Below are 25,036 nucleotides of genomic sequence, written 5' to 3' on the forward strand. Positions count from 1 at the left end.
TAAATGTGCTGCAAATCAAGCACTAGCATCATTCTCCCTCTCACATGCTCATTGCCAGTTTGCACTTCCATTGTCTGTAAGACTCCTTGCAAAGTGCTGAATTTTGCAAATTAGTCAGTAAATGCACAAACACACATTTGAAAACATGACAAGCAATGATGATGCGTCACACTGTGGACTTTGTTCATTACTTTTGACAACTGTAGCAATTGAGATAGAATTGTCTCTACCAGGAGGAATATGGTGTACTATATTTGGTACAGATACTGAAGCCCCAACTACATCCCAGACCCCCAATACTGCTCTGCTCTCAGATCTTTGCTGAGGAGCAGGGGTAGAACACTAGATTAAAGGGACTTAATCCTGCAGTCAGATCGGTGCAGTCACAAGGGTCCGCCTGCACTAATCCACTTTCTAGGGCCTGGGCCAAAAATTCGACAACAGACTCACAAACCACTTCTCCCTCTCTGAGCTTTGCCCTGTCCTTCACTCAGCCTCAGTGCTTTCTTGTGCCATTTTCTGGCTGATGCTGCCATCTTTGGTCTATTGCACTGTGTGTCTCGGCCCCTCTGTCCATCAGGGACCGTACCTCCAAAGGTGAACGCTGATTGGTTGGTTGGTTGGTTGGTTGGTTAGTGGCAGGGTTTGATTTTTCCCCCCCCACTTTTTTGCAAAACAAAACTCCTTGCGAAAGTGTGTGTCTAGTTGAAAGCTCTTCGACTCCAACCGGAATCAGTGCACGTGGACTGCCATGCTGGTGAGAGAGAGGGGCAAGTGACAATGAGCCAAACTTTGCTCTCAGTTACACTGGTGTAATGTGGAGTAAGGCCACGGAGGTGAATGGCGATACTCTGGATGTCCAGCTCAGAGAGTATAATGTGGCCGGGTGTGTGTGATCTCTTTAAAGGAAAGGAGAGTGCGCTGCTCGTTAGAGATAGTAGCAGAGAAGTTTTGATTTTTTTTAAAACCATCTCACATGGCTTGTCTTAATTTAGCTGCTCCCCAGTGTAATTTATGCAAACAGATGCATTCTAAAGAGGCAAGAAGCAATGCTCTGAAGCATGTAAACAAAACCAATTTCCTCACCAGGACAGGCTGCTGCCCTGTGTCCATGAGGGTTCCTTGAGTATGGGAAAGAGTAAGACATAAGAAATCTAGCCAAATGCCGTCCTTCCCCAAGGCCTGTGACTGCTGAATTGCCCTTGGCTCTGGCAGCTGCTCTGGCTTGATGGAGCTCAGCCATCGGTTTGGGGCATTTTTCACGCCATCTCACTAGCCTTTGCCTGCATTTGTGTTCACTGTTTGTCTATGAGGCCGGTCAATACTGAAGACTTGGCAACGTGGGAGGCAAACAAAATGCTTGATTGTTGAGATGAGGAAAGGAACAGGTGGCTTGACTGCTGCTTTGCTTAAGCCTGGCTGTAGGAGGGTAATGTCTAAAACGCGAAGTCTGGGCAGAGGAGGAAATCTGGCTCTCATGATGCCAATTGGCTATAGGGCAGAGTAGCTCCTATGTATCTCGTCAGGCTAGAAAGAGGAGCTGCAGGGAGCAGGGTTACTTCTCCTCTCTGGATAATTGATATCAATAACTCGGCAGGGAGGTCGGAGAGTGAGTTTGCCAGGCTCGGTGGCTTATCCTGGCCTGATTCAGCTCCGCCTAATGGGAATGAATGTTGAGAGTTGATGGGATCGCCGTGGCACAAGCAAGAGGAGAATCAAGCCCAAGGTCACAATTATAAGAACAATGCAGTTAGATGCACAGAGACTGCTCAGGGGATGAGTCCTGGAACCCTTCACCTGCAGGCCACTACTTCAACTCCTGCTGGACTGAAAGGCATTGCAGTGTCATGGCTGCGTGGGGTCAGCCTTTCCGTCTTTCTTTATTGTAATATTTCCCCATGAATCACTCTGCCCAGACCCTCAGATGTTTTGGTTGCATTTCTCACGCTGTATTGCAGCCAGGTAATGAAATAAGGCTAAAAAGATGCAGCTACTGAGTTTCAAAGGGTTTTTATCCCAAATGTCCCAGGACCCCCAGGCAGCATGAATCTTAGAAATGAAAAGTGATGGCGAGTTTCCATCACCTGGGGCTTGGGGGCAGGTGAAGGTCTTCCAGGGGGTACATCAACTCATCTAGATATTTGCCTAGTTTTACAACACGCAGCATAAAAAGCATTAGCAACGTCAGTACAAACTGAAATTTCATACAGACAGTGACTTGTTTATACTGCTCTATATACTATACACTGAAATGTAAGTAGAATATTTATATTCCAGTTGATTTATTTTATAATTATATGGTCAAAATGAGAAAGCAAGCAATTTGTCAGTAATATGTGCTGTGACACGTCTGTATTTTTAGGTCTGATTTTGTAAGCAAGTAGTTTTTAAGTGAGGTGAAACTTGGGTGTACGCAAGACAGATCAGACTCCTGAAAGGGGTAGAGCAGTCTGGAAAGATTGAGAGCCACTGGCAGAGAGGGCTGGGACTGGGTTCTATTCCCGGTTCAGATGCTGGTTTTCTGGGTGACCTTGGGCAATTCCCTCACCGCTTTGTTTCTCTCCATCTGTACAATGGGGATAGTGATCCTCCTTTGTAAAGTGCTTTGACAGCTACTGATGAAAAGAGCTCAGCATTATTATGGTTATCCTTAACTAGCCAGAGGGACCTCAGGTCTGAAGTTCAGACCTTCGCGCAAGATATTTCCTCCTCCTGCGCTGAGCCATTGCACCAACATGCAGGAGGATTGAGATTCTCTTCTGATTTAAGGAAGATACTGCCCATATCTTTCCAAACTTGATTCATGGCTTTGCACACAAAAAACAATAACAGCAGCATGGCCACCCCCAAGTGTTAAAAAATCAGGAGTCAGGCCCCTCAAAATAATGAAATCAACTTCAAAAGCATGAGATTTTTAAGATATCGCCTCTGGCCTTCTTTTTATTTATCTTCTGACTTTTGAACCGTTCAGATTTGTTTTCAAGCTTATTTCCACTGCTGTGAGAGCTAAAAATGTACGTTTGTTAATGGAAGCTGAGATTCCGGTGTATTCACATTGCTCCAGAATCTCGGGCAGTATGAAAAACGCTAAATATCGCCAGCCTGAAGATACAATTGGGAGAGTTAACGACACTCTAATCACCTTGCCTTCTCTGATTTAAACACAGTAGCAGAGTATTCCTCCAGCCAAAGTAAATACACACAGGCTAAAACAACCACAGCCAACTCCCTACCAAGCAAACCGCTCCACTGCGCACACAATTCTCCTTCTGCGGAGAAGACGAGCGAGTGAACCTTACATGACAGATGATAGTTGTACATTAAATGATATGTTACTGGAAGGTGCGCAGACTCTATAGCGATGAGGGTGGGATAAGAACCAGGACAGAGGAGACTGGCAGAGGGGTTTCTTCTTTTAAAGCCAGGGAAATACAAATTTCACTACATGAGTCCTCCTTGTCTAAATTAAAAACCATGCGGCCTTGTGGGCAGGGCTCACTGTAGTAAAGGTCTGTAGGAGTTGGCCAATTTACTCTGTCGTCTCTGCTGCCCAGATGATGAATCACAGAGTTGGAAGGGACCTCAGGAGGTGTCTAGTCCAACCCCCTGCTCAAAGCAGGACTAACTCCAGCTAAATCATCCCAGCCAGGAATTTGTCAAGCTGCAGCTTAAAAACCTCTAAAGATGGAGATTCCACCACCTCCCCAGGTAACCCATTCCAGTGCTTCACCACCCTCCTAGTGAAAAAGGTTTTCCTAATATCCAACCTAGACCTCCCCCACTGCAACTTGAGACCATTGCTCCTTGTTCTGTCATCTGCCACCACTGAGAACAGCCTAGCTCCATCCTCCCTGGAACCCCCTTTCAGGTCGTTAAAGGCTGCTATCAAATCCCCCCCTCATTCTTCTCTTCTGCAGCCTAAACAAGCCTAGTTCCCTCAGCCTCTCCTCATAAGTCTTGTGCTCCAGCCCCCTAATCATTTTTGTTGCCCTCCGCTGGACTCTCTCCAATTTGTCCACATCCTTTTTGTAGTGGGGGGCCCAAAACTGGACACAATACTCCAAATGGGGCCTCACCAGTGCCGAATAGAGGGGAATAATCACTTCCCGGGGACCTGCTAGCAATGCTCCTACTAATGCAGCCCAATATGCTATTAGCCTTCTTGGCAACCAGGGCACACTGCTGACTCATATCCAGCTTCTTGTTCACTGTAACCCCCAGGTCCTTTCCTGCAGAACTGCTTCCTAGCCTGTCGGTCCCCAGTCTGTAGCTGTGCATGGGATTCTTCCGTCCTAAGTGCAGGACTCTGCACTTGTCCTTGTTGAACCTCATCAGATTTCTTTTGGCCCAATCCTCCAGTTTGTTTAGGTCCTTCTGTATCCTATCCCTACCCTCCAGGGTATCTACCACTCCCCCCAGCTTAGTGTCATCTGCAAACTTGCTGAGGGTGCAATCTACCCCATCCTCCAGATCATTCATGAAGATGTTGAACAAAACCGGCCCCAGGACCAACCCCTGGGGCACTCCGCTGAAACTGATGTGCACAGTGGTTGCAAGGGAAAAGTGAAGAATCTGCCAGTTTTTGTAGTAACTGGGAATGCTGCTGGGGCCTGCTGTCTCGCTCACAGAGGCCACGTGAACACTGGAGTCAAGGGGGGGTTGTTAATATATAGGGCCTGCTCCGAAGGCCACTGACGTCAATAAAGTATTCTTTAGTCTTTCCGTGGACTTTAGTGGCCCTTACATCAGACTCTTGGTGCTGAGAGAGGCGTGGGCCGCTGGAGCCTGAAATCCTCCCCAGAACTGACGCAGCACAGAGACGCTGCCAGCCACCCTCCCCACCCCCGGCCTGCCTACCTCAGCCTGTGCCCCGCAGCCAAGGTCTTCAAAAGTAACGAGCAATCTGGGAGGCTCAGCTTGGGACCCATCAAAGGAGGCAGAGCCTCAGAAAGTGCTGCGCGGCTGGCTTTTATGGGTCCTGAGTGGAGAACCCAAAATGCAGGCGCCCGAGGCCACGGACCACTTCTGAAAATCTTAGCCGGAGGGTCCGTCTCGCGGGGCGAGGGGAGAGTTCAGCCGGCAGGGCCCGTTCAGTGCTTGTCCAGCTCCTCCCCACATGGCTGGACTTGAGAAGCGGTGTGACAGGGGCCGGGCTCGGTCGGAACTCGGAGTGTGGGCAGGCAGCGCCGTGGACTGCGCCGTTGTCCTGGTTGCGATTTAATACACACTGATGGGAGAGCAGAATGCCCCCATGCACAGCCAAGCGTTATAATGACAGCGCTGCCTTTCAGGGCGATGCGGCATGACGGGGGATCCGCTGAACAGGGACGAGCACTCAGCAGGAGAGGGGAGGAGTCATCGGTGAACTCGCTGGCCTCCCCAGTGTGTAAATTTCACACCAGGCACTTAGCACCATTTTCTTTTTACTGCTGTCTGGCTGCTGAATTGCTAACGTTTCGTATGGCTGGGCTTTCAGGGGAAATTCCTCCTCAGGCAGGCAGAGCAGAGTGCTGGTGATGGGAGAAAAGAACAGCATCGTAACACGTTTCCTATGTCCCTGGGTATCTAGCAAGCTCTCTGCTCTCACACCCCGTCTCAATGTCTGTGTCACTGGGGTATGGACACACCGATAATGCGCAAAGGTAGCGTGCTCATGAGGGTGAAGGTGAATTGCGCAGCGGGCACCCGCCCTCTCGAGAAGGGGAAGAAAGGCCAGGGTACGATACCAAATACATGCTTGCCTGAGCTCTCCTGGGTGTCAGTCTGCGGATGTGTGCTACAGGCCTGGCAGTGATGGGGCTGGAGCTCATATCCCCTTGCTCCGAAGGAACAATGGGCCTGCACTGTATGAGCTAAAGGAGACTCTCCCGAAGCGCTTTCCAACACAAGGCCATGGCGCACAGCTGAGCAGTTCTGATTCCACCCATTGGAGGGCAGTGGTATACACGCACACGTGGAGGGGTGTGCACACACACACACACCTCTTAGTGCCAGCGTACCAACACTCATTGGTGATGGGGATGAAGCATCCTTTGAACAAAGGTGGCTGCCTGCCATTGTCTCTAGCTAACGCCCTGTGGCCCAGCGTGCGAGCTATGGCTACGTTTTCAATGATGCCACCCCACACTCCTGGTGCACGCCCGTGTCATGCAGGGTGCTCTGCTCTCGGTGCTGGCAATGCCAATGTTCCTTGTTTCAGAGGAAATGCAGGCCCCTGGATTGCACGTTTGGCGCTAAGTGAGGGAGGAACTGGTCTGCAGCCGTGACGATGTTTTCAGTCTGCAGCAATCCCACTGCCTCGGAATCTCAAACATTTTTGCAATCATTTTCTTTTTCTCAAAGCTCCATGATTCACTTCTAGGCCACCCTCTCACTCCCTTTCTTGTCCAGCGCTGTCCCCGGGACCCCAAAGAGTTTGGGGGGGGGGGGGTGTTACTGCAGAATTACTATTCGGCAGGAGCCTTTCCTGGGCTGGGGAGTGGAGCGTGCAAAGCCCTTTTTAGTCGTCTTACGGGAGATGATGACGCCAGAGAAGAGAGAAGATGCGTTCCCCTTTGATTTTCTAGCAAAGGCTCCAAACACCCAACGGAAGGGAAAGCCGCTTGTGGGTTCTGCCATCTCCCCAAGTGTTGGTGGCTTCAGACGGGGCCAGCCATGGCTGTACATCCAGCACGGGTGGGGGGAACGCCGGCGGAGCCCACGCAAGCGTCCATTGCAATCCAGCAGCACAATCCCCCCTGGTTTCAGCTCTCCCCCGCCCTCCTCACTCTTGCACTCTAGACAAAATCTTGGCTCAGTAAAACTCTCAGCAGCTAACTCGGGAGAGGAGCTCTTCTCTCACCAGAGGGTAATGATGCCACTGACCCGAGAGTCCCACGGGAGCTCTGCAGTGGCTCTGAAAGGCTTTCTCCTGAGAGCGAGGAGTCAGCAAATAGGCCAGAGTGCCATCATCCCTGCTGAAAGTGCCCAGCCGCTTAGCACATTTGTCAGAGCGCCCAGGGGAGCTGTTTGCAGAGCCAGTGGTGGATAAAGTGTGCCAATGCGGGGAAGATTGAGCTTGCTCTGTGTGTTCTTTATAACCATCTGCACTCGGCTGGCGGCCTCTGCCTGAATCTCTCTGCCCATTCGTTGGCGTAGATCCTGCTGGGGAAGGATTCAGAGGGTTCTGCTGACTCACTGATCCCACATGCACTATACTGGGAATTTTCTAAGAACTTCTGACTTTGATTTAGCTCCACCAGTGTTAGTGGTGGGAACCCTAGTGTAGACATGCTGCTGTCGTTCCATGTCATATAACCCTGCTCGGAGCCCATTCACATGGAAGCTTCCTAGGTAGATAACACATGGATTGCTGAACCAATATTAGCAACCCTAAGACGTTTTTGGAAAGTTTTCCTAGTGTGGACAGGGCCAGTGAGCCAAGTGGTTCACTAACCCACCCAGATATAAGGGAGGTGGGAGTGGCTGTTTGGGGAAAGAGGATCTAGGGTCTGGGCTGAGCAGTCCTGGGGAAGGAACACTTATTTGGGTGAAGTTTCAAGATGCTGCTTACATGATCCAAACCAGCTCTTCTGTCTTTGATTGCAAATGTGTCTACAAAACCCACAATGAATGCAAATGACAAACAGTGAACCTCCGGATCACTGTGCTTTGAATCCTGCTCCGGCTTTCATGGGGTCCATTTTGCCAGTAGGCCCTGGAACAAAACATTGCACATACCAAGATTAAAGATAGCTTCCTTAAGAAAAGCAGAGAGCAGAGTTAGCGCTGCTGCTGCCGCAGACGAGGAAAGGCAATTCCAGCAGGCTGAGCCGTGGGGCTGCCTGGAACGGAGTCTCCCTGAGCAGGGTCACACAAGCTGATGTTCTGGTATCTAGCGGGCTGTTGGCATTTCCAGGGGGTCTGGCCAGGGAAGTATTGTGTGCAGTGATAAGCTAAGTTACCTCATCAAAATTCACACTAATAGGGAGAGAAGATTACTGAGATCCACCACTGGGACAGCTAAGCAGAGGATGAATAATGGCAGAAGCCTTCTGCCTTCGCTCAATCCCTCCTGGCTGGTATATGAATTAAACCCAGCGCAGTATGACTCAGCTACGTGGAGCAGGGACAGTGGCATCTCCGATGCATGCATCAACTGTGGAAATCTCTCAGAGAAAGCTAGAACGCCCCAGAATCAAAGGTGCAGGGTCCAGTTTGTTGGAGCCCTGCTTCCCCCTGCCTGGCTTATGGGCACATTCCTGACAGCAGGCTGGTTCTGATTCACCCCAGGAAGTGTGGGAGGGTTACCCTTTCCTGTGAGCACAAGTCTGGCCCCACATTTTCAAATGTGGCCAGCAACTGTGGAGGTTCCATTTTGGGGCGCCCATCCTGGGACATCCAGTCCCTGACTTTCAGAGGTGTTGGGCCCCTTTGATCCCACTGAATTTCCACCACTTCTGAATTTGGCCCACAGAGTTTTGTTTTTCACCCAGAAGCCCGTTGTAACAAGTGATGAAGCCAAGCCGCAACATTTGGATCCAGAAGTGCCTCGTGACCGGCGGTTCGAAGATGGTTTGAACTGGGGTGCGGCTCACGGACAACTTGCGAAATTTGGATCTGGGTCTGAACACCCCCAAACTTTGCAGTGTTGGGTTGAGCCTATCCCACCCGGCCTTCTTCCGGAGTGTGAGAACATGTGTCACAACTGCTTTGCAATGCATCCCCATGCATGGTGCATTGGGCATAGGCGACAAGGAATGGTGAAGGGAGGACCTAGGGTACTGAGCAATTTCGGAGCTGGTGAGAGGTTTTCTGGCCTTTACTGCTAGGCACTGGTCTCCCCTGATTCACAGGCGCCCAGAGATTGTCACACTAAATCAGATCAGGGCTCCACCCCGCCCAGTGATCAGCCCCGACGGTGACCAGGACTAGCTGCATCCAGAAGAAGGGGTGAGAAACCCTGCAGCGGAGACTTAGAGAATAAGCTAGGTATATAGGAAGCTTCTTCCTTCCTATGCCAGTGCCTCAGTGGTTAGCCTAGGCCCCGAAAGAGAAGGGTTTATCTCCCTTATTTATTTATTTTCCCTTTAAGGTTGGAGGACACCCTAAGATCACAGCGTAATTGCTTTCCTCTAAGGTGCTGTTTGTTCCAGGGGAGCCGTAGAGGTGCCCCAGTGCAGATCTATGTAGCAGACTGAGTAGGATGCAAATCACAGACTGATGATTAGTCTGCGCAGAACGGAGAGGGGGAACCTGCTGTCAAACTTATTTGATGTTAGTTTTTCGATCCTAAGGGAGTTCCAGGTATGTCCTAAACCATGTGGGTCCAAAATACATGTGAGGGCTTCTGTACCCTGAGAAAGGGTTACTTGTTATTGGGGCCCTGTATAGTCTAGTCCACCTGCTTTGCTTTGTTATGCACGGAACTCACTGCTGCAGGATTCGCTACTGTTATCCATATATAAAATGAACATTATCTACAGTTACACTAGCTGGGATAACAATGAAGATGCTAGGAGTACTCTGAAATGACCTGATTCCCAGCTGGAGTCAGGAAAAAAATTCCTCAATATTAGGCACTCAGTGCCTGGACCATCAGGCACCAATCGTTGTCAGAGGCTAGATACCGGAGTAGATGGGCCTGTGGTCTTACTGGTGGTCTAAGAGATGGATCGAGAGCTCTCTCAGCCCTTGACTGAAGGGTTGGGGTTTTGAATTTGTAACTCAGATTTGTTTTCTCCCAAGTGTTGGTAGGGCTTTGGACTTAAATACCTGCTAACAAAAAAGAGGGAACAGCAAAGCATTTTAAACTGCCTGGTTACAAATCACCATCCTGCTCGACTCTTCAAACTTTGCTTCCTTCATGTCCCATAATTCTACTGGGGCCTACAGAGCCGCCCAGGTTTATTTAAAAAAAAAAAAAAAAAAAAGCCTGAATTTCTCATGTAAACAGCACAGAAAAGAGTTCGCTTCAGTCCCGGCTTTCCTGCTAGAGGCTAAAGAAGCAGGCCAGGGCCCGAGCTCAGCGTTAGTTTCCCTTTGCAGGTCTCCTTTAATAAGGGGTGGGTGGCTGGGCGTGTGACAGGTCTGGCTGTACCCACTGCACACTGCAGCGTGTCGGGAGGACGTGTGCGCGGGGCTGAGTGTGCGCGGGTGAAGCAGTCGAGTGACCTGGCTCACGCTGAGTGCGTGGGCGGCTGTGGGATGTACAGAGAGGGTGTCCTGGAGCTCTCGGTCCGGGGCGGGGGACAGAGGGGAATGCACACACAGGGCTACCTCCTAGCCCCAGTGCTCGTTAATCAGGGTGAAGGGCCAAGTCTGTGTGTTTGGGGGTGGGGGTGGGGGGGCGCTGGGCCCCAGGATTTTTCTCTCTGAATTAAACACTGTTGTGGTGTTTGTTCAAAAGGTGGGATTTTTTTTTTCCCCTGTGTGTCATGTGACTTAATGGTTGCCACGGTAACTATCTCTGGTTAATGAATAGGCTGGAGTAAAAAATCCTAGATAAATGTCAGAGCATAAAATAGCTTCTGCGTGGTGCGGGGCTGGGCGACAGGCGGCTCTGGCTTCGCACAGATCACACAGCAGCTGGTGCTGGGAGCCAGAGCTGTCTGTCTGTCTGTCTCTCTCTCTCACACCCTCCCTCAGCTCCTTCCCCCGGCCCTTGCTCACCCCTTCCCTCCCTGGCCCCACCTCGGCCCTCTCCTCCTTTTCCTCTCGGTGACGATTCCCTTTCCCCAGGGATTCGATGCCCTGGGTGCACAGGGACACAGCCAGTGCCTTGTCCCCGCAGCCAGCCGCCTGCCAGAAGCTGCTGTTTGGCCTTCGCGTCTCTTCAGCTGGGTCCTCGCACCCGTCCCCTGCAGCTCCTTGGTGACTCCGGCTCCAGGCGCTTTGTTCCCCATCCAGACGGGGAGGGCAGCAGGGCGTGTTCGGAGCAGGGCCAGCCCTCCGTGCTCTCAGCATCCCAGAAACGGCCGCAGCTTGCTGCCAGTGAATCACACGTTCCTTATTCCCTTTCAGTAGCCTTCTGTCTCCCTGGGGTGGCCCCGTCGCTGCAACCTTGGCCTGAGATCCGGGACCTTTATGGTCCTGCCCTGGCTCGTGGCGGAGCAAGCCAGGCCCAGCACACCTGAGAAGAAAGGCTACCGAGCGGTACCAGAGAGCTGGCCCGCTTTGGCAATGCTTCCCCATGGCCTGCTGCGGGCTGCGCTTGTGCCTTCTGGACCCGCCCCGTCAGTCGGATGTCTGTCCGTCTGTCTGCCTGTAGCTGTGTTCTCAGACCACGCCCATCACCCTGGCATCCAGGCAACTTGCCGGTTTAGGAACCACCCGGCTCTTCCCCACCCTGTCAGCCGTCCCTGGAAATAACCTGAGTGTCTTTTCTCTTTGCTGTGGGCAGACTAAGTCGCAGGGATGGCATCTGGATCGGTTCTGAGCTTAGCGGAGAGTGTTCCGCTCCTCTAGGGAGAAAGTCACTCCATTTGTCGTCCAGTTTTGTTGTTCCAGAATGGGGGGAGGTGGGTAGGGTAGAATTGCAATTTCCAAATAATTTGCTGTCCTGGCCCAGTACTGGTGAATGCCAGAGGAGGACCGTGCTTTCTATACCAGGCTTAGGAACCTAGGAATTGCCAGTTGGCTTCAGAGCCAAGGTCCATCTACCTCAGCATCCTGGAGCTGGCAGTGGCCCATGCTAGCTGCTTCAGGGGAAGACGTAAGAACCCCCCAGCAGAAGATGTGGGATTATCTGCCCCCACATTAGGCTTCATCCTGCTCTGGAAGAGTTTGGCTAAAGCCCTGGTTTCATGTCCCTGTGAACATGGCCGTTGTCATTAATTACAGTAACTCCAGATAGTCTTGATATCCTGCTAGAAATGCCCAGTTGCTTTGAACCTCGTTAAATTCTTGCTTTGTTTAACTCCTTTATAAGCTGCTATAGAAGCAGTTCCTTTTGTACCGTTCAGTCCCAAAAGACACACGTGCAGCACATGAACAAAAAACATCTGATCTGCTGACATGCATGGAACATCACGGGATGTCATGGGAAGCCATGTGGTTTAACCCTCTGCCTCGCCACCCTTCCCTCCCCACACACCATTCCTGGGTCCTTTGGCCAGCCCTCAATTAGGCACATATAAAGAGCCAGATAGGGCCCCCCATGGCGAGGTGTGGACCTGCCTTTCTGCTCAATCAGCCAGCCTGGTGCTGAGCCATGCTCCAGCACCGGCCATGGCTTCCCATGCTGGCTTAGACTGACGAGGAGAGCTTCAAAAGAGATGGAGCCCAGGGAAATTAGTATTCTCGTTTGCACACTGCACTGATAGACTGACTTTGTCTCTAAACTTCTCTCCCACACTGTATCAAGTGATTTCCCTCCCCCGCCCCCCTCTAATCAGATAATGAATGCTGGCCCCATGACCCTGCCCAGGAGTTTATTACATATGGAGATGTTCAAGCTCTGGAGTGAGGCAGTGCGTTTGGGAAAGATCTTGTGAAGTTCCACACACTCTGCACAGCTCTCTTCGCTAATAGGAGCTTTACAGCCATTAAACGGCATAAAGGGCAAATCTATATTGAATAGAACAGATCTCAGCCGCCTTGTGCTTTGCGATGTGAGCGAAGCCAAATAGACTTGAAGGAGGCATCCAGAAGGTCACCAATTGATTTCGAAGTGCAGCCTCTGTAATGTTTAGACATATTTAATGCAGAAACCTTGTTTCTTAATCAGTAGCGAAGAATCTGGTTCTAGCCATATGAGCTACATATGAACCGCGGACTGATGAAGGGACCTACCACTTTGCACATGGCCCATGTGTTTCTCCGTGTATTTGTGTGCCGTGGAGGAGTGTGTATAGTGGGTCTGTGTGTATATGGTGTGTGAGTGTTCTCAGTGTGTGTCGTGTGTGCACGTGCACGGGGGTATGCTGGCGGGTGTACATTGTGCTGGGTCAGAACATGTGTTTATAACAGTAGCGTGTGTATATGCTGCACCAGGATACATGGTGTGTGTGTGCGCACGCGCTGGATCGGGGGCTGTGTGTGTGTGTGTGTGTGTGTGTGTATTTGAGTCAGCGTGTGTGCTGTATGTGCATTGAGCAGATTTCAAATGATGAGTAAATCAAGGAAATTGTAATTATTTGCGGTTTTTGACACTGTGGATTGAATTTGAATGCTTCAAATCTGAGCTCTCTTGCATAGATAGTGGTGATTGCTCAGAGAGTCCCAGGGTATTTTTTGTTTTGTTCCCCGATTGGGTCAGCACTCAGACTGACACATGCAACATTTGGTCTTGGCCAATACTTGCATGTGTGACCAGGGCATTGGCTTGCTGTGAGCGGTCATGCCAGCAAAACTTAATGACACAATGTTCACGGGGCAGGCCCAGCCCCAGCCCACGGGTGCCTGTGCATACCTGGCCATGGCGTGTCCCCGTGGGCTGCACACATGTACAGCAGATGCATTAAGGGATACGCTGAGCTACAGCAAAGTCCTTTCAACAAAGAATGGCCAGATCAGCAGTCCATCGAGCTCAGTGTCCTGCCGTCTGACAGTGGCCAGTGTCAGGTGCTTCAGAGGGAATGAACAGAACAGGGCAGTTATTGAGTGATCCATCCCGTCGGCCAGCCTTAACTTCTGCCAGTCAGAGGGTTAGGGACACATATAGCACGGGGCTGCATCCTGGACCATCTTGGCTAATAGCTATTGCTGGACCTGTCCTTCATCAACTTCTCTAATTCTTTGTTGAACCCAGTTATACTTCTAGCCTTCAGAGCATCCCCTGCATCCCAGGGAGGGACTGTGGATGTGGGCTGGGGCTTGACTTCTCCCTTCTGCAGCCGCTCTGAAAGCAGCGTGGAAGTGTGGCTGTCAGCAGGCTCCTAGAGCGCCATGTTCTGAACGTAACCGACGTCCGTCGGAAAGCTCAGCTCCGCTCAGGCGCGTCCCGGGAGCCCTGAAACAGCTCAGCTGATGCAGCTGCGTGGAGCACTCCCAGGGGCATGTCACATGGCACCACCCGCTTCATTTCATCCTCCCCAGCCCACACGAGGCATCGTCCCTTCCCAGCCGCCCCGCTCACGGCTCCGCTCGTCCTTTGCAATCCTGTGGGAGAAGTGACTCAGCAACAGATGCCGCAGGACAAGAGCCCAGCAGCACGGCGTGGCCACCCGCCTGCCTGCTGCTGCCGCCGTGAGAACGGGACGATGGACTCCGTCCCTGCCTACGGATGTCGGGATGTGGATGGAGCCTTTACCAAGCAACCTCTCTGCTGCTGGTGCTGCTTAGCCAAGTGCGTCGCTCCCAGCCCAGGCTGTCGGGCAGGGCTGATGCCCCGTTACCAGCTCAGGACGTTGGGTTGCTGGGGGGGTCCCTCTCCTTCCACTACCACTGCAGGAGGGGAGGCAGGATTAGGATTGAGCCGAGAGCTGTGCAATCAGCTGCGTGGAAACACAACTGTCTCGGCACTTCAGTTTGGTTTTCACCATCTTTGTGAAGCCGTGGATGGGGATGAAATAAAGGAGACCTGGTCCCTTGACTGTACTTCCGTCATCTAGCAGCTGAGATGCAGCAAGGACAGCTCTCACTTTAGAGCAGCCACAGCACAGCCGGTGCCTGAGGGCAGGAAAATAACCAGAGGGGAAACATAAGCCCTCATGGAATCAAAGACCACGGCGGACAGCAGCCGGGGCGGAAGCCTCAGCTGGTGGGGCAGCAAACGTGGGGTCTTGCTGCGTGTTTGGTGTCGGTTTGGACTGGAGGCCTGGGGTGGGGACAGCATTTGGACTAGGGGCTTGGAGGGAGGTGCTGCACTCGGCCTGGAGGCCCGCGGGGAGGGGCTGCATTTGAAGGGGCCTAGAGTGAAACCAGAGAATTTCTGGCACAAGGCCGTTGCTGCGCTCAGGTTTGCTTTTTAATGTTGCTGTGCTTGTCCTTCCATTTACTGGCTGGTTTTTCGTTGTTATTTATTATTTGTACTGGAGTGGGACCGACAGGCCTCACCTGAGACAGGGCCCCGTTGTGCTAGGTGCTGTACGGACACATATTGAGAGACAGTCCGTGCACTGAAGAGTTTAGAATAGGAACAGAGAAGGGAAGAAGGGGAACCAAGCACAGAGAGTGGGCGTGACTTTCCCAAGGTCACCCAGCAGGTCAGTGGCAGGGTCGAGAGCAGAACTCAGGTCTCCTGACACCCAGGCCAACACCCTACCCATTAGATAATACTGCCTCTGGAGGTGCAGAGAATGTGGCATAAATGAAGTGCCTCTGGCTTGTCAGCACCGTGGCCTCGAGGTTTGAGCACAGGAATGGGAACCAGGAACTCCTGTGTTCTAACCCTGCCTCTGTCACTGACTCCCTCTGGGATGCCTTGGGTAAGTCATGCTCTGTGCCTCAGTTTCCTCATCAGTAGCAATGGGGCGAATGACAGTGCCCTGCAGGACAGGGGTGTTGTGTGGATTCCTGTGTAATGTTCGCCATGTGCTTTGGAGACCAGTGCTGTTTTCTTGCTGTTGCAACCAGACTCACACGGGCAGGAATCATGGCAGCTGCTCTGCACCTGGCTCTCTCCCAGCAGTGCCTCATAAACCAAGCAGAGGGCAAATATCGCCTGCCCGCCCAGGGTCACGGAGGTCGGCGTGAAGGGAGGGATCTCGCCGCATAGCTGGGGCAGGCCCTGCATTTGTCCAAACAAACCAATAAACGTTAGTGGGCATCTCCAGGACTCTGCTGGTGCCTTTAATTTCTCGCTCGGGTATCTCATGTTGCAGCACGCAGCCTGGTGATCTGCTCGGCTGATGGACCAGCCGGCCTGGCAGCTTTGGCAGGAGCTCACCTTGCTCCATTCCCGGCCCCAAAGACTCGCTTCCCTGGGGTCCTCCCCCCGTCCCGCCACAATCCTGGCCAGCACGGCTTCTGTGCTGCTCCTGCGTTGGCATCCCACAGAGAGCGGCTGGGCCCCTGACATACCACGTTGGCGCATGGGAGCCGTCTTGGGTTTTTTCCATGTGCGGCACAGCCATCACCACGCTGGCAGGGGAGGGAGGGAGCCGAGCCCCTGCAGCACGCTGGAGACCGAGAGCCAAAATAAGCAGCCAGGACTTTACAGGAGAAATGGCTCCATTTTGATGCAGAAAGAATCCTTTTCCCCAGAAGCGAAGTCGGAGGCAATTGAATGGCCCAGCGCATCTGTCATCTCCCACGAAGCTCCGGGGACAGGCTTCCCTTCCCCACCCCACAGAATTAAACCGTTTTTCTTTGCAGCTTTTGGCCGCCAGTCCATGCTCCTGAGCCTTAAATCAGTGAATGAGCAATTCTGCACGTTATTGAGTCCAGGCATAGCCTCCCGGTGAGACTGGGCTGGGGGGGGATGGGAATTTCCACTCATGACAGGTGCATGTCAAATGATCAGCTCTTTGGTTCACATGCGCACCCTTAATTTTGGACGCTTACCCGTACCTCTTGAGCGTGCGGACCTGAGCTAGAAATCACCTGAGGACAGGACTCTGGTGAGCTTTCTGCTGCTTCTGGCTTTTGCTCAAGCTGTTGTCCTGCAGACGCATCCTTGAGTTTTCTCTCTTCTGGACTCAGCCGCAAATTGGGAGACCAGAGGCTGTTTATCCAACATTGGATCTTGTCAGAATCCCAGCCAGAGCGCTCCTAGAGGGCTGTGGCAATCCGTAGACCTTCTACAGCAGGGCCCTGATCCTGGAGTCTCAAGGTGTTCTCACAGGATACATAATAAGAAAGTGGTGCCTGGGGGGGGAAGATAATAGATGGAAATGTGAGCTGGGCTGTCTGACAGGACGGTTCAGGGTGGGTGAACATTAGTGGATTGGGGGGGGATGGGGGGGGGGGGACTGGGGCACTGCTTTATGCAGATCTGTCCATTCCTCGATGTTCACACACAGCTGCCACCATCATGTGTCAGAGTTGTGTGTTCACTTCCCAGCGGGAGCTATCTCTGCCCCCTTCCCGCGAGGCTGCTGTGCTGTTCTCCGTGGTCAGTTTGGTCCCTGGGACTCCACGCAGCAGCCACCTGGAGGAGTCAGAGGTGACTCAGCGGGTTCCCTTCTGAAAATCCGAGGGTCAGGTCTGAGCTCAGTTATGCTGGTGTAAATCCAGAGTAACTACGCTGCAACTAGTGGAGTTACACCAGTGCAAAACTGGAGGGGCCTGAGATCTGCCAGGAGCCCTGGGTGCTCCTCTGGGCCCGGATCCAGCAAAGCTTTCAAGCACCTGTTTGACTTTAAGGACCCGAGCAGTCCCCGTTGACTTCAGTGAGACCGTTTAAAATTAAGCACCTGCTTGAGTGCCAGGCTGGATCAGGGTGCTGGAGGCTGCATAAATCTCTGCAAACCTCAGTGGGTGCAAATATTAAGCACAGGACTAGAACTGGGCAGAGACGGGTCATTCCGTTTCAGGGAGGAGCTCCAGTCTGGAATAAAACCCCAACATATCAAAATTCCCCGCAAAAGGGAATAGAGGCCTGGCTCATGTGTAGTCCCCCCGGCGAGCCTGAAAGCCCTGGGACACCTGGCCATGGGGCAATCTGCCTGGCGGGCTGCCCCAGAGCCATGGCTCATGGAAGCTCTGAGGTCTCCAGCAACCCCTCAGATGCACCGCCAAGGAGCTAGGCAGGCGAGCTGGCAGGTTTCCGAAGGAAGTATGCCTGATAGTCAGGCTTTGAAACCTTCTTGGTTTAAAGAGAAACTCAGCTGAAACTGACCTGTTCCTGTGAAAGGTTTTGATTTTGGCAAATCAGCAAATTGCAATGAGAAATGTTTTGTGGGAATTCTTTCAACCAGCTCTCGGAGGATCCTGATTTCAGTTACTCTGATGTTATCTGGATTTGCATCTGTGGCCTGATCACCCAAACATTAGATCAACCTAGTTACATCACTCAGGTTTGCACCCACACAACAGAGTTAGGTCGACCTAAACCCGTGGCTAGGTCGACAGACGATTCTTCCATCAATGCAGCTTTCACCTCTCGGAGAGGTGGTTTAACGAGGTTGATGGCAAAAACCCTTCTGTTGATGTAGGAAGCGTCTGCACGAGGGTGCTCCAGTGGTAGCGATGCAGTGCCACAGCTGAGCTGCAGCGAGCGCAGTGTCGACATGCCCTTTGCAACTGAGATCAGAATGTGTCCCGTGAGGCCAGCCTTTCCTGTCGCTTCTCCGTTTCCAGTCCTGGTTGAAACCCAGCCAGGCCTCTGTCCTGCTCCCGCTGACATTCACAGCAACCCCCTCCCTGGACACCCAGGGGAGCAGCCAGAGATAGGGTGTTCACAGGAACCTTTTGTGTGTTTAAAGTTTAAATGAATTTATCTGTACCCCCCCCAAAAAAAATATGTATTTTAGGCAAAGGTTTGGCCGAGACCTTATTTTATTCAAGTAGATTCCCATGTATCTCTAGCAGAGCTTGTCTGTCTGTCTGTCCATTCACGCGATGCGTTTGTAAGTCATCAGCAAGATCAAAGGGAAGTAGCTAGGGCAAAGAGGCCAGGCTGTGAAGAAGAGGTGCTGAGCTCTTTGAATGCTGTTGTGCCTCTGGACAGATGCTATTTGCGTGAGCAGCAGCTTGGAAGTCAGTCTCTTTGTTAGGTTATCTTGCAGAGCACGCCAGGAAGGTAGCCTGGCAGGAGATAACACTAACCTCCCAGAATCAGATGGGCACAGCGTCAGGGCTGAAGTCTGGGAAGGGTTTTCCAAGTGGTAACACACGTTGTAACGACTTGGCGGTCTTTCTATTCCAGTGAGAGAATGTGGAGTTAAAGGGCTGGGCAGATTTCAGCTACAGATACAGTGAGTGATTCTCCATCAAAAACCAAATGAAGGATTTGCCCTGGGCAGTGGGAGCAAATTGTTGCCTGCCCTGCTTTATTTGAGCTTAACTGCAGAAAATGAACGTTCATTCGCATCTCTGTCCATCAGACAGCGTGTCAATACTGTAACAGCAGGGTTTGCACTGGCTGGCTTTAGAGACGAGGGCATGTGTATATCACACAAGGAGGAAAGTGAGACTGGGTTGAATACTGGCCAAAGGCAGTACGTGACTGCTGAATGACAGCAGGGCTGAGAACAGATCCCAGTGCAACAGGGCGCCTGCAACAGAGTGCAACGACTGCAACCACTGTGCAGCATTGCTGGCCAGACAGAGGGCAAACCATTGCACTCGTCAGCTGAATCCCTTAGGAAATCCGTAAAGATAGCAGGGCCTGTGACTATGGAAAGAAATAAGAACAGCGGACATGTATGTTGCAGCTTTCATCCCAACTGCTCCCAGCATCTGTACAGGAATTGCTTCCCCCTTGGGGGTGGAACACACAGCCCACGGCAACACGACCCGAGAGTGCAGGGAAGGGGTCGGCAGGAAGCAAAGAACAGTACAATATCCAGTTACACTGGCAGAGGAATACTTGGCGCACAGACTGTGATCACTCACGTTGCTGCTCCGGCTCGGGGGCTTGCTGAAGGGAAAGCAAATTGTCCCTTTAAGTCCCTGGTCCCAATCCAGCCTCGATCAATAATGACTAAGTAGAATAAGTAGCAGATGATCACTGGCAACGAACGGTAGCAGACGGGCCTTCCTCTCGCTGGGGGAGTTTTCACGTGATTTCAGAAAGCGACAAGTTCTGATGTTCAACTCCACCACTTCCGGGAGCCAGTGAGCCCCACCCACTGGACCAGAAGCCTAGGAAAAAGATGGAGCCATTGGGTTATTGCGTGTTTACGCCACCGCCCAAGCGTGGCCCTGTGCGTGTTCGGCTGTGGTGGAGGTGAGGAAGGGTGAGCACTAGAGACGAGGAAGACAAGCTGGAAAGAGTTAAATCAGTCACTTTGAAACTGGACGCTGTCAGGCTTCCCTCCAGAGGAAACTCGGGCGGGAGAGTGTCCCTGGAAATGGATGAGCAATGTGAATTCAAGGGAATCGCACAAGTGCCGCAAACCCTTACCAAGCGCACAGATCTCCGTCCCAGCCGGGCCAGTGGGGAAGTGAAAAGCCTCAGGTCTGATGATCTGATTTCCCCAAAGTGCCAGGGGTGGGGCGGGAAGGAGTGGACGTCCTAGGACAAGTGGGGCAGCTTTAGACATGGGGTCTGCAGCTGAGTGGGATGCTAGTGCAGTCGTACACGTGTGTGGTTACCCAGAACTCGTTTCCAGAGCCAGCTCACAGCTGCTGCGGTGGCCACGGTTGTGTCTGGGTCGGTGGGTGCTTGTGGAGTGCGAAGAACTCGGGGAGCGCATCAGAATTAGGGGGTGTTGGGTGCTGCACGTCCAGAGGGGCGGGGGGCGTGTTGGAAGAGGAGTGGGAAGATGGGGGTTTTGGGTGCCCAGGGGTGCTGTGATTACAGGTGGCGTCTTCCACTTTTCATCTTGTTTGTGAGACTCCTGAGTGCCAGTAATGAAGGGTTCAGCATGCGAGCAGCTCCTGCCCTGGTTAGCGCCGTGAAACGTACGCACTGTGTGCTCAAGAGGTCTCGGCGGGATGCGGGTCGGGTACTGGCAGTTCAGAATGGCCAGTGGCTGGAACTGTGCGCATGGATTCCTCATGCTTGGGTCGCTTGGGGATAAGCGAGAGGCCAGGGGCCTGTGGAAAAGGATCTTTGTGCAAGGTTCCTGGGGTTCAGTGACTCCTCTTCTGGAGATTCCAGTGCATGGCATTCCACTAGGGACGAGCCAGTGTCCCAGCGTGGCCCGTCTCCTCGGTGCCTGTCAGGTAGCTGGCTCCCGCCGGCTGTCCGAACAGAACGCAGCCATGAATACAGCAAAGGTTTTCAAGGCAGCCAACAGGTGCTGCTCTTTGTGGCGCAGCAAGCTGCGTTGCCTTGGGAAACCATCACAAGCCCAAGATGACCAGGAATCTCCAAGAGTTACTATCTCCTAGTGGCCAGGGCAGTGCATCAGTAGCCCCGTGAGGCGCCAGGGTAGCCTGCTCCGCTGACAGAAGGCACTGAAAGCCAGGTTTTGGGGAACGCCTCCCAGACCAAGTCCTAGAGGGAGGGGAGAAGTTTTACACCGGCCAGCTGGGCAGCGCTGGAGCCAGATCTCCTGCATAGCTCTGCTCCCGGGGTTAAGCCCACGGGGAAGCCAGCCAGACGGTAGCTGTGTGTAATGGGGCGGTGGCTTTGCAGATCTTCCGTTCCGTCTCTGTTCATCCCCAGAGGGGTTTCAAACCCTTCTCGAGCCAGCCGGAGAGCTCTGGGGAACACCACTGACGCTTCAAATGGGTTTGTGTCTCCACAGGAACGTTCCGAGGAGTTTGTAAAAAAATCGATCATTTCCCGGAAGATGCGGATTACGAGCAAGACACGGCCGAGTACCTGCTACGTAAGTCTGTGTCCAGGCGCCGCTTCCTCTGGCCCAGTGTGATTCCGCTTGTTATCTCTGGGAGCACACTCAGATCCTCGGGTGACGGCAGCAGCTCCTAAGAACCTAGAGAGGGGGAGAGAGGATATGAAATAGTTAATGTCAGCGCTCGCCAAAATGGGGACTCCCTCCCTGGATTCTGGCTGTCCCTTTCATTCGCATAATATGCAGACACTCTCTGGCGTCAGCTCGGCTTCCACCCCTCCGTGGCACTGCCTGTGATGCCCGTCCCTGGCCAGGAGCTGTGCCCATTCTGCTGCTCCAAAAAAACACCAACCGGTTCTTGCCATCTGATTACAGAGGCAGATCAGTACCCGTCCATGGCCTCCTGAGCAGTGTAAACGACACCTTCCGTTTGGTAGTGTAATGATGTCACATCTCACCGGCATCTTTCTCCTTTGATCCCCTTTCAAATCTGTCCCGCCCTTTCCCGGGCCCAGTCCTATGAGATGTCCAGAATCCTCAGTGCTCAGGAAGCCTGCAGCTCCTTGCAAAATCAGGAGCTGGGCCCTTGCAATTTTGCTGCCAGAGGATATTTTTTTTGCAATGATTCCTCTCCTCCTTTGTGTCCTGTGTTTCCTCAGCCAGCTCTGGAAATTGTTGGCATTCAGTGGAGTGAGGATCTGACGCCTCTGCCATATATTTTGTCAATAGCAGTCACTTGCAAATAGATTGAATGGAAATAGACCTGGCAGACCTCCCAGGAAATGCAGGACCCTCTTGTCTACTCACCTGTGCCGGAAATCTAGCAAACGAATGGACTTTTATATGAAGGGGACCTAATAGAGGACGTGGGCTAGATTCTTAGAAAAGGAGCCATATCCCTTTTACACCTCCACAGATGTGTGTGCAAATAAACACAGAAACACAAACGTGCAAATGGACACACATGCGTACAACACAGATGCACACAAACTCACAGATAGATGTGGCACACGCCACAAACACACATGCTCACGCACACAGGCATGCCAAACACCAACACACAGGCATGCATAAAAGCTGCACAGACACCACACACCTGCAAACATGCCCTGCAAGCATATGCACATGAACACACACACACACACACACACACAAACCAAACTAGCATTGCAAGAGGTTAATTTTAACAACCCCATTTCTAAATAAATAAAAAAAAGTCTGGGGGTACAGATGTCGCTCTCAGAGGTATTTGCATCTCTGGATAGCCATTCTCCTGGCCTCCAGGGAGAGAAGATGGATAGGGAAGGGCTGTGGGAGGCTGGTATTGAAATAACCCCTGAAACATCTGCATTGCTGGCAACTGGAGCAGAGAGCAAGCCCTCTTCTCTGAGCCAATTTGGGAACCGGAAGAGAGATTTTCTCCTTATCTTGTGAATTTTCTAGGTTTTCCGTTAGCCCAGCAGGCTGCTGCTCACTGAGTCTGGACATCATACCCCGGGAGGGTGAATTCAGCCCCTGGGAGAGGGATGACACCTGGGGCTGAATCTGAAGTGATGCCAGTACCATGTGCTGTCCCTCTGCCCAGGGCTGAATGGCTCTGGACCGTGGTGTAGTCTGTCTCCTCACTGTCATTCCTCCTGTTACTGAGGATTTCTCCAAATGCACCGTTTAACAATGCACGCTGCTCTCTGGGAATGCCAGCAATTCTGCTCCTCTGTTTCGGAGGGGGAAGTGCTTAATGGCATTGGATTTTAATTTTAGCAGATAAGCTTTTAACTTCTTTTCTCCCTGCATTTTAAAAAAAAGCCTTTTTTAAAACCCCGAGAATTGCATTTTAATGGGGCTGCTCTGTATTCCCTGGGCTTATTTTAACAGGTCTAATGGGGAGAAGAGAACCCCAAACTGAGCACATTCCATTAAATGCCTTTGCTTTAGCGGCAGAGAGTGGTTTGATGAATTAATTAACTTTGACAGTCATTTTGGAGGCCTAAACCTTTGAGAGTCCAATTAGAAAAGGCAAAAAGACCCTGTTTTCTGTAACAGCCTCGGCTCAATGTCTCCAAAACTGATACTGAAGTGGCCTGGCTGAAGATCTATTCTGGAGCAGAATTAAAGAGGGGAAATGGTGTTTTACTTAAAGCCCCAGCTCCTGGACTCACGTTATTTGAGTGACTCCGATTTCATTTTTTTTTTTTTTAAAGTAAATCTCTAGTCCTCCTGGTGGAGAAAAGCTGGAATGCGTGCCTTGAATACCCAGAGGGCAAACAAAAAGAACTCCAAATGTATTCTTTGGTATAATCTCTTGATTTCATTATTCTATGGAGGTCTGACCCATGATTTTGAAATGCTTTGGGTTGGCGGTACTGCCAGTCTCAGAGTGTTCTCCCCAGTCTCATGAGAGTTGGTGTTTTTCCTAAAGCCCCAGCACCCAGAGTCATGTGAATGTACCAGAATCCCAGCTTTCAGCTTAAAATAAAAAAGTGCAATTCTAGCCCTGCTGGTTACGGGGGGAAAAGCTGCAAAACATGACCCCCGATGGCTCAGAGCCCAGGAGACACAGAAAAAGAACCCGACTTGGTTCATTCTAAAACCTCATGATTTTTAAGACAAATTCATGATTTGAGGGGCTGGACTCAGGATTCCGAAAGGCCGGGGTTGGCAGTGCTGGCTCCTGGGCTCCGAGGCAGGTCCAGAGGTTGCCTGACTGCAGAGCCATTCCAGGGGCAGGGACGTCCTGGATTTGTCCCGGAGGGCGGTAGCTGGCCCTTTCAGTGCTGATGGTCTTAGGCCCCAATCCTGCAGATCTGGGCAGGCCCACGGGCAGCACTGGGGCGTGCGTTATTATTAGAAACCGGGGAAGAGACCCTGGGGCTAGAGTCCGTGCCGCGCTCTTGGCCACTTGTGCTGCCCAAGGCGTGCGAAGGGCCAAGTTCTGAACACAAGCAGCCAGCAGGGAATTCCTCTCGCAGAAGGGAGCTCTCCCCTGGCATGAGCCTGCTGGAGACCTCGGCACCTGCACCAACCCAGGCGTGGCAAAGGGAGTGTGTCCAGAGAGAGGTTGCACTGGCGGAAAGCGATCCTTCGCTGCCCTGAGCTCCCTCAGCGGCATAAGTTAGAGCAACTTCTCGGCTGCTCTAACCCACACCAGACTGGCACAGCCTCAGGGGGTCCCAGGAGGGCCAGATGTAAGACATGGAGCTAATTGTCCCGCTCTGCTCGGCACTGGCGAGCCCCCGCCGGAGTGCGGTGTGTGTCTGGCTTTGGGCACCACCCTTGACTGAGGAAAGATGTGGGCAAATTGGAGAAAGTCCAGAGGAGAACAACAAAAATGATCCAAGGTGTAGAAAACTTGACCTAGGAGGAAAAGTTCAAAAGAACTGGGCCTGCTAAGTCTTCAGATATGTGAAGAGGACGGTGATTAGTTGTTCTCCACGTCCACTGAAGGCTGGACAAGAAGTGATGGCAAGGGAGAGTTACGTTAGATACTAGGAAAAGCTTTCTCACTCTTCAGTACAGAAAGAGGCTTCCCAGGGAAGCTGGGGAATCCCTGTCACTGGAGGTGTTGAAGAACAGGCTGGCCAAACACTTGTGCGGGATGGTCTCGGTTTGCTTGGTCCTGCCTCAGCGCAGGGGGGCTGAACTAGAGGACTCCCCGAGGTCCTCGCCAGCCTGACATTTCTCTGATGCCATGAATCTTGGCATTGATTTTAAGGGGAGCAGAATGAGACCCCCGAGATGCAGCCTTCCCATCACCTGGCCATTCCACC

General features: G+C 52.1%; 1 protein-coding gene across 1 annotated transcript in view; it reads left to right on the forward strand.

Annotated features, from left to right (window-relative positions):
* CACNG3 (calcium voltage-gated channel auxiliary subunit gamma 3) overlaps positions 1-25,036 on the forward strand; it is a 63,773-nt gene that overhangs the window by 33,439 nt on the left and 5,298 nt on the right. Inside the window, exon 2 of the mRNA XM_067534253.1 lies at positions 21,222-21,305. Coding sequence (XP_067390354.1) covers positions 21,222-21,305 — 84 coding nt within the window. The remainder of the gene's footprint in view (positions 1-21,221; positions 21,306-25,036) is intronic.

The sequence above is a fragment of the Emydura macquarii genome, unplaced genomic scaffold, assembly GCF_026122565.2.
Source record: "Emydura macquarii macquarii isolate MOO-44397 ecotype Brisbane River unplaced genomic scaffold, CSIRO-AGI_Emac_v2 contig_3390, whole genome shotgun sequence".
NCBI classification, from domain to species: domain Eukaryota; kingdom Metazoa; phylum Chordata; order Testudines; family Chelidae; genus Emydura; species Emydura macquarii.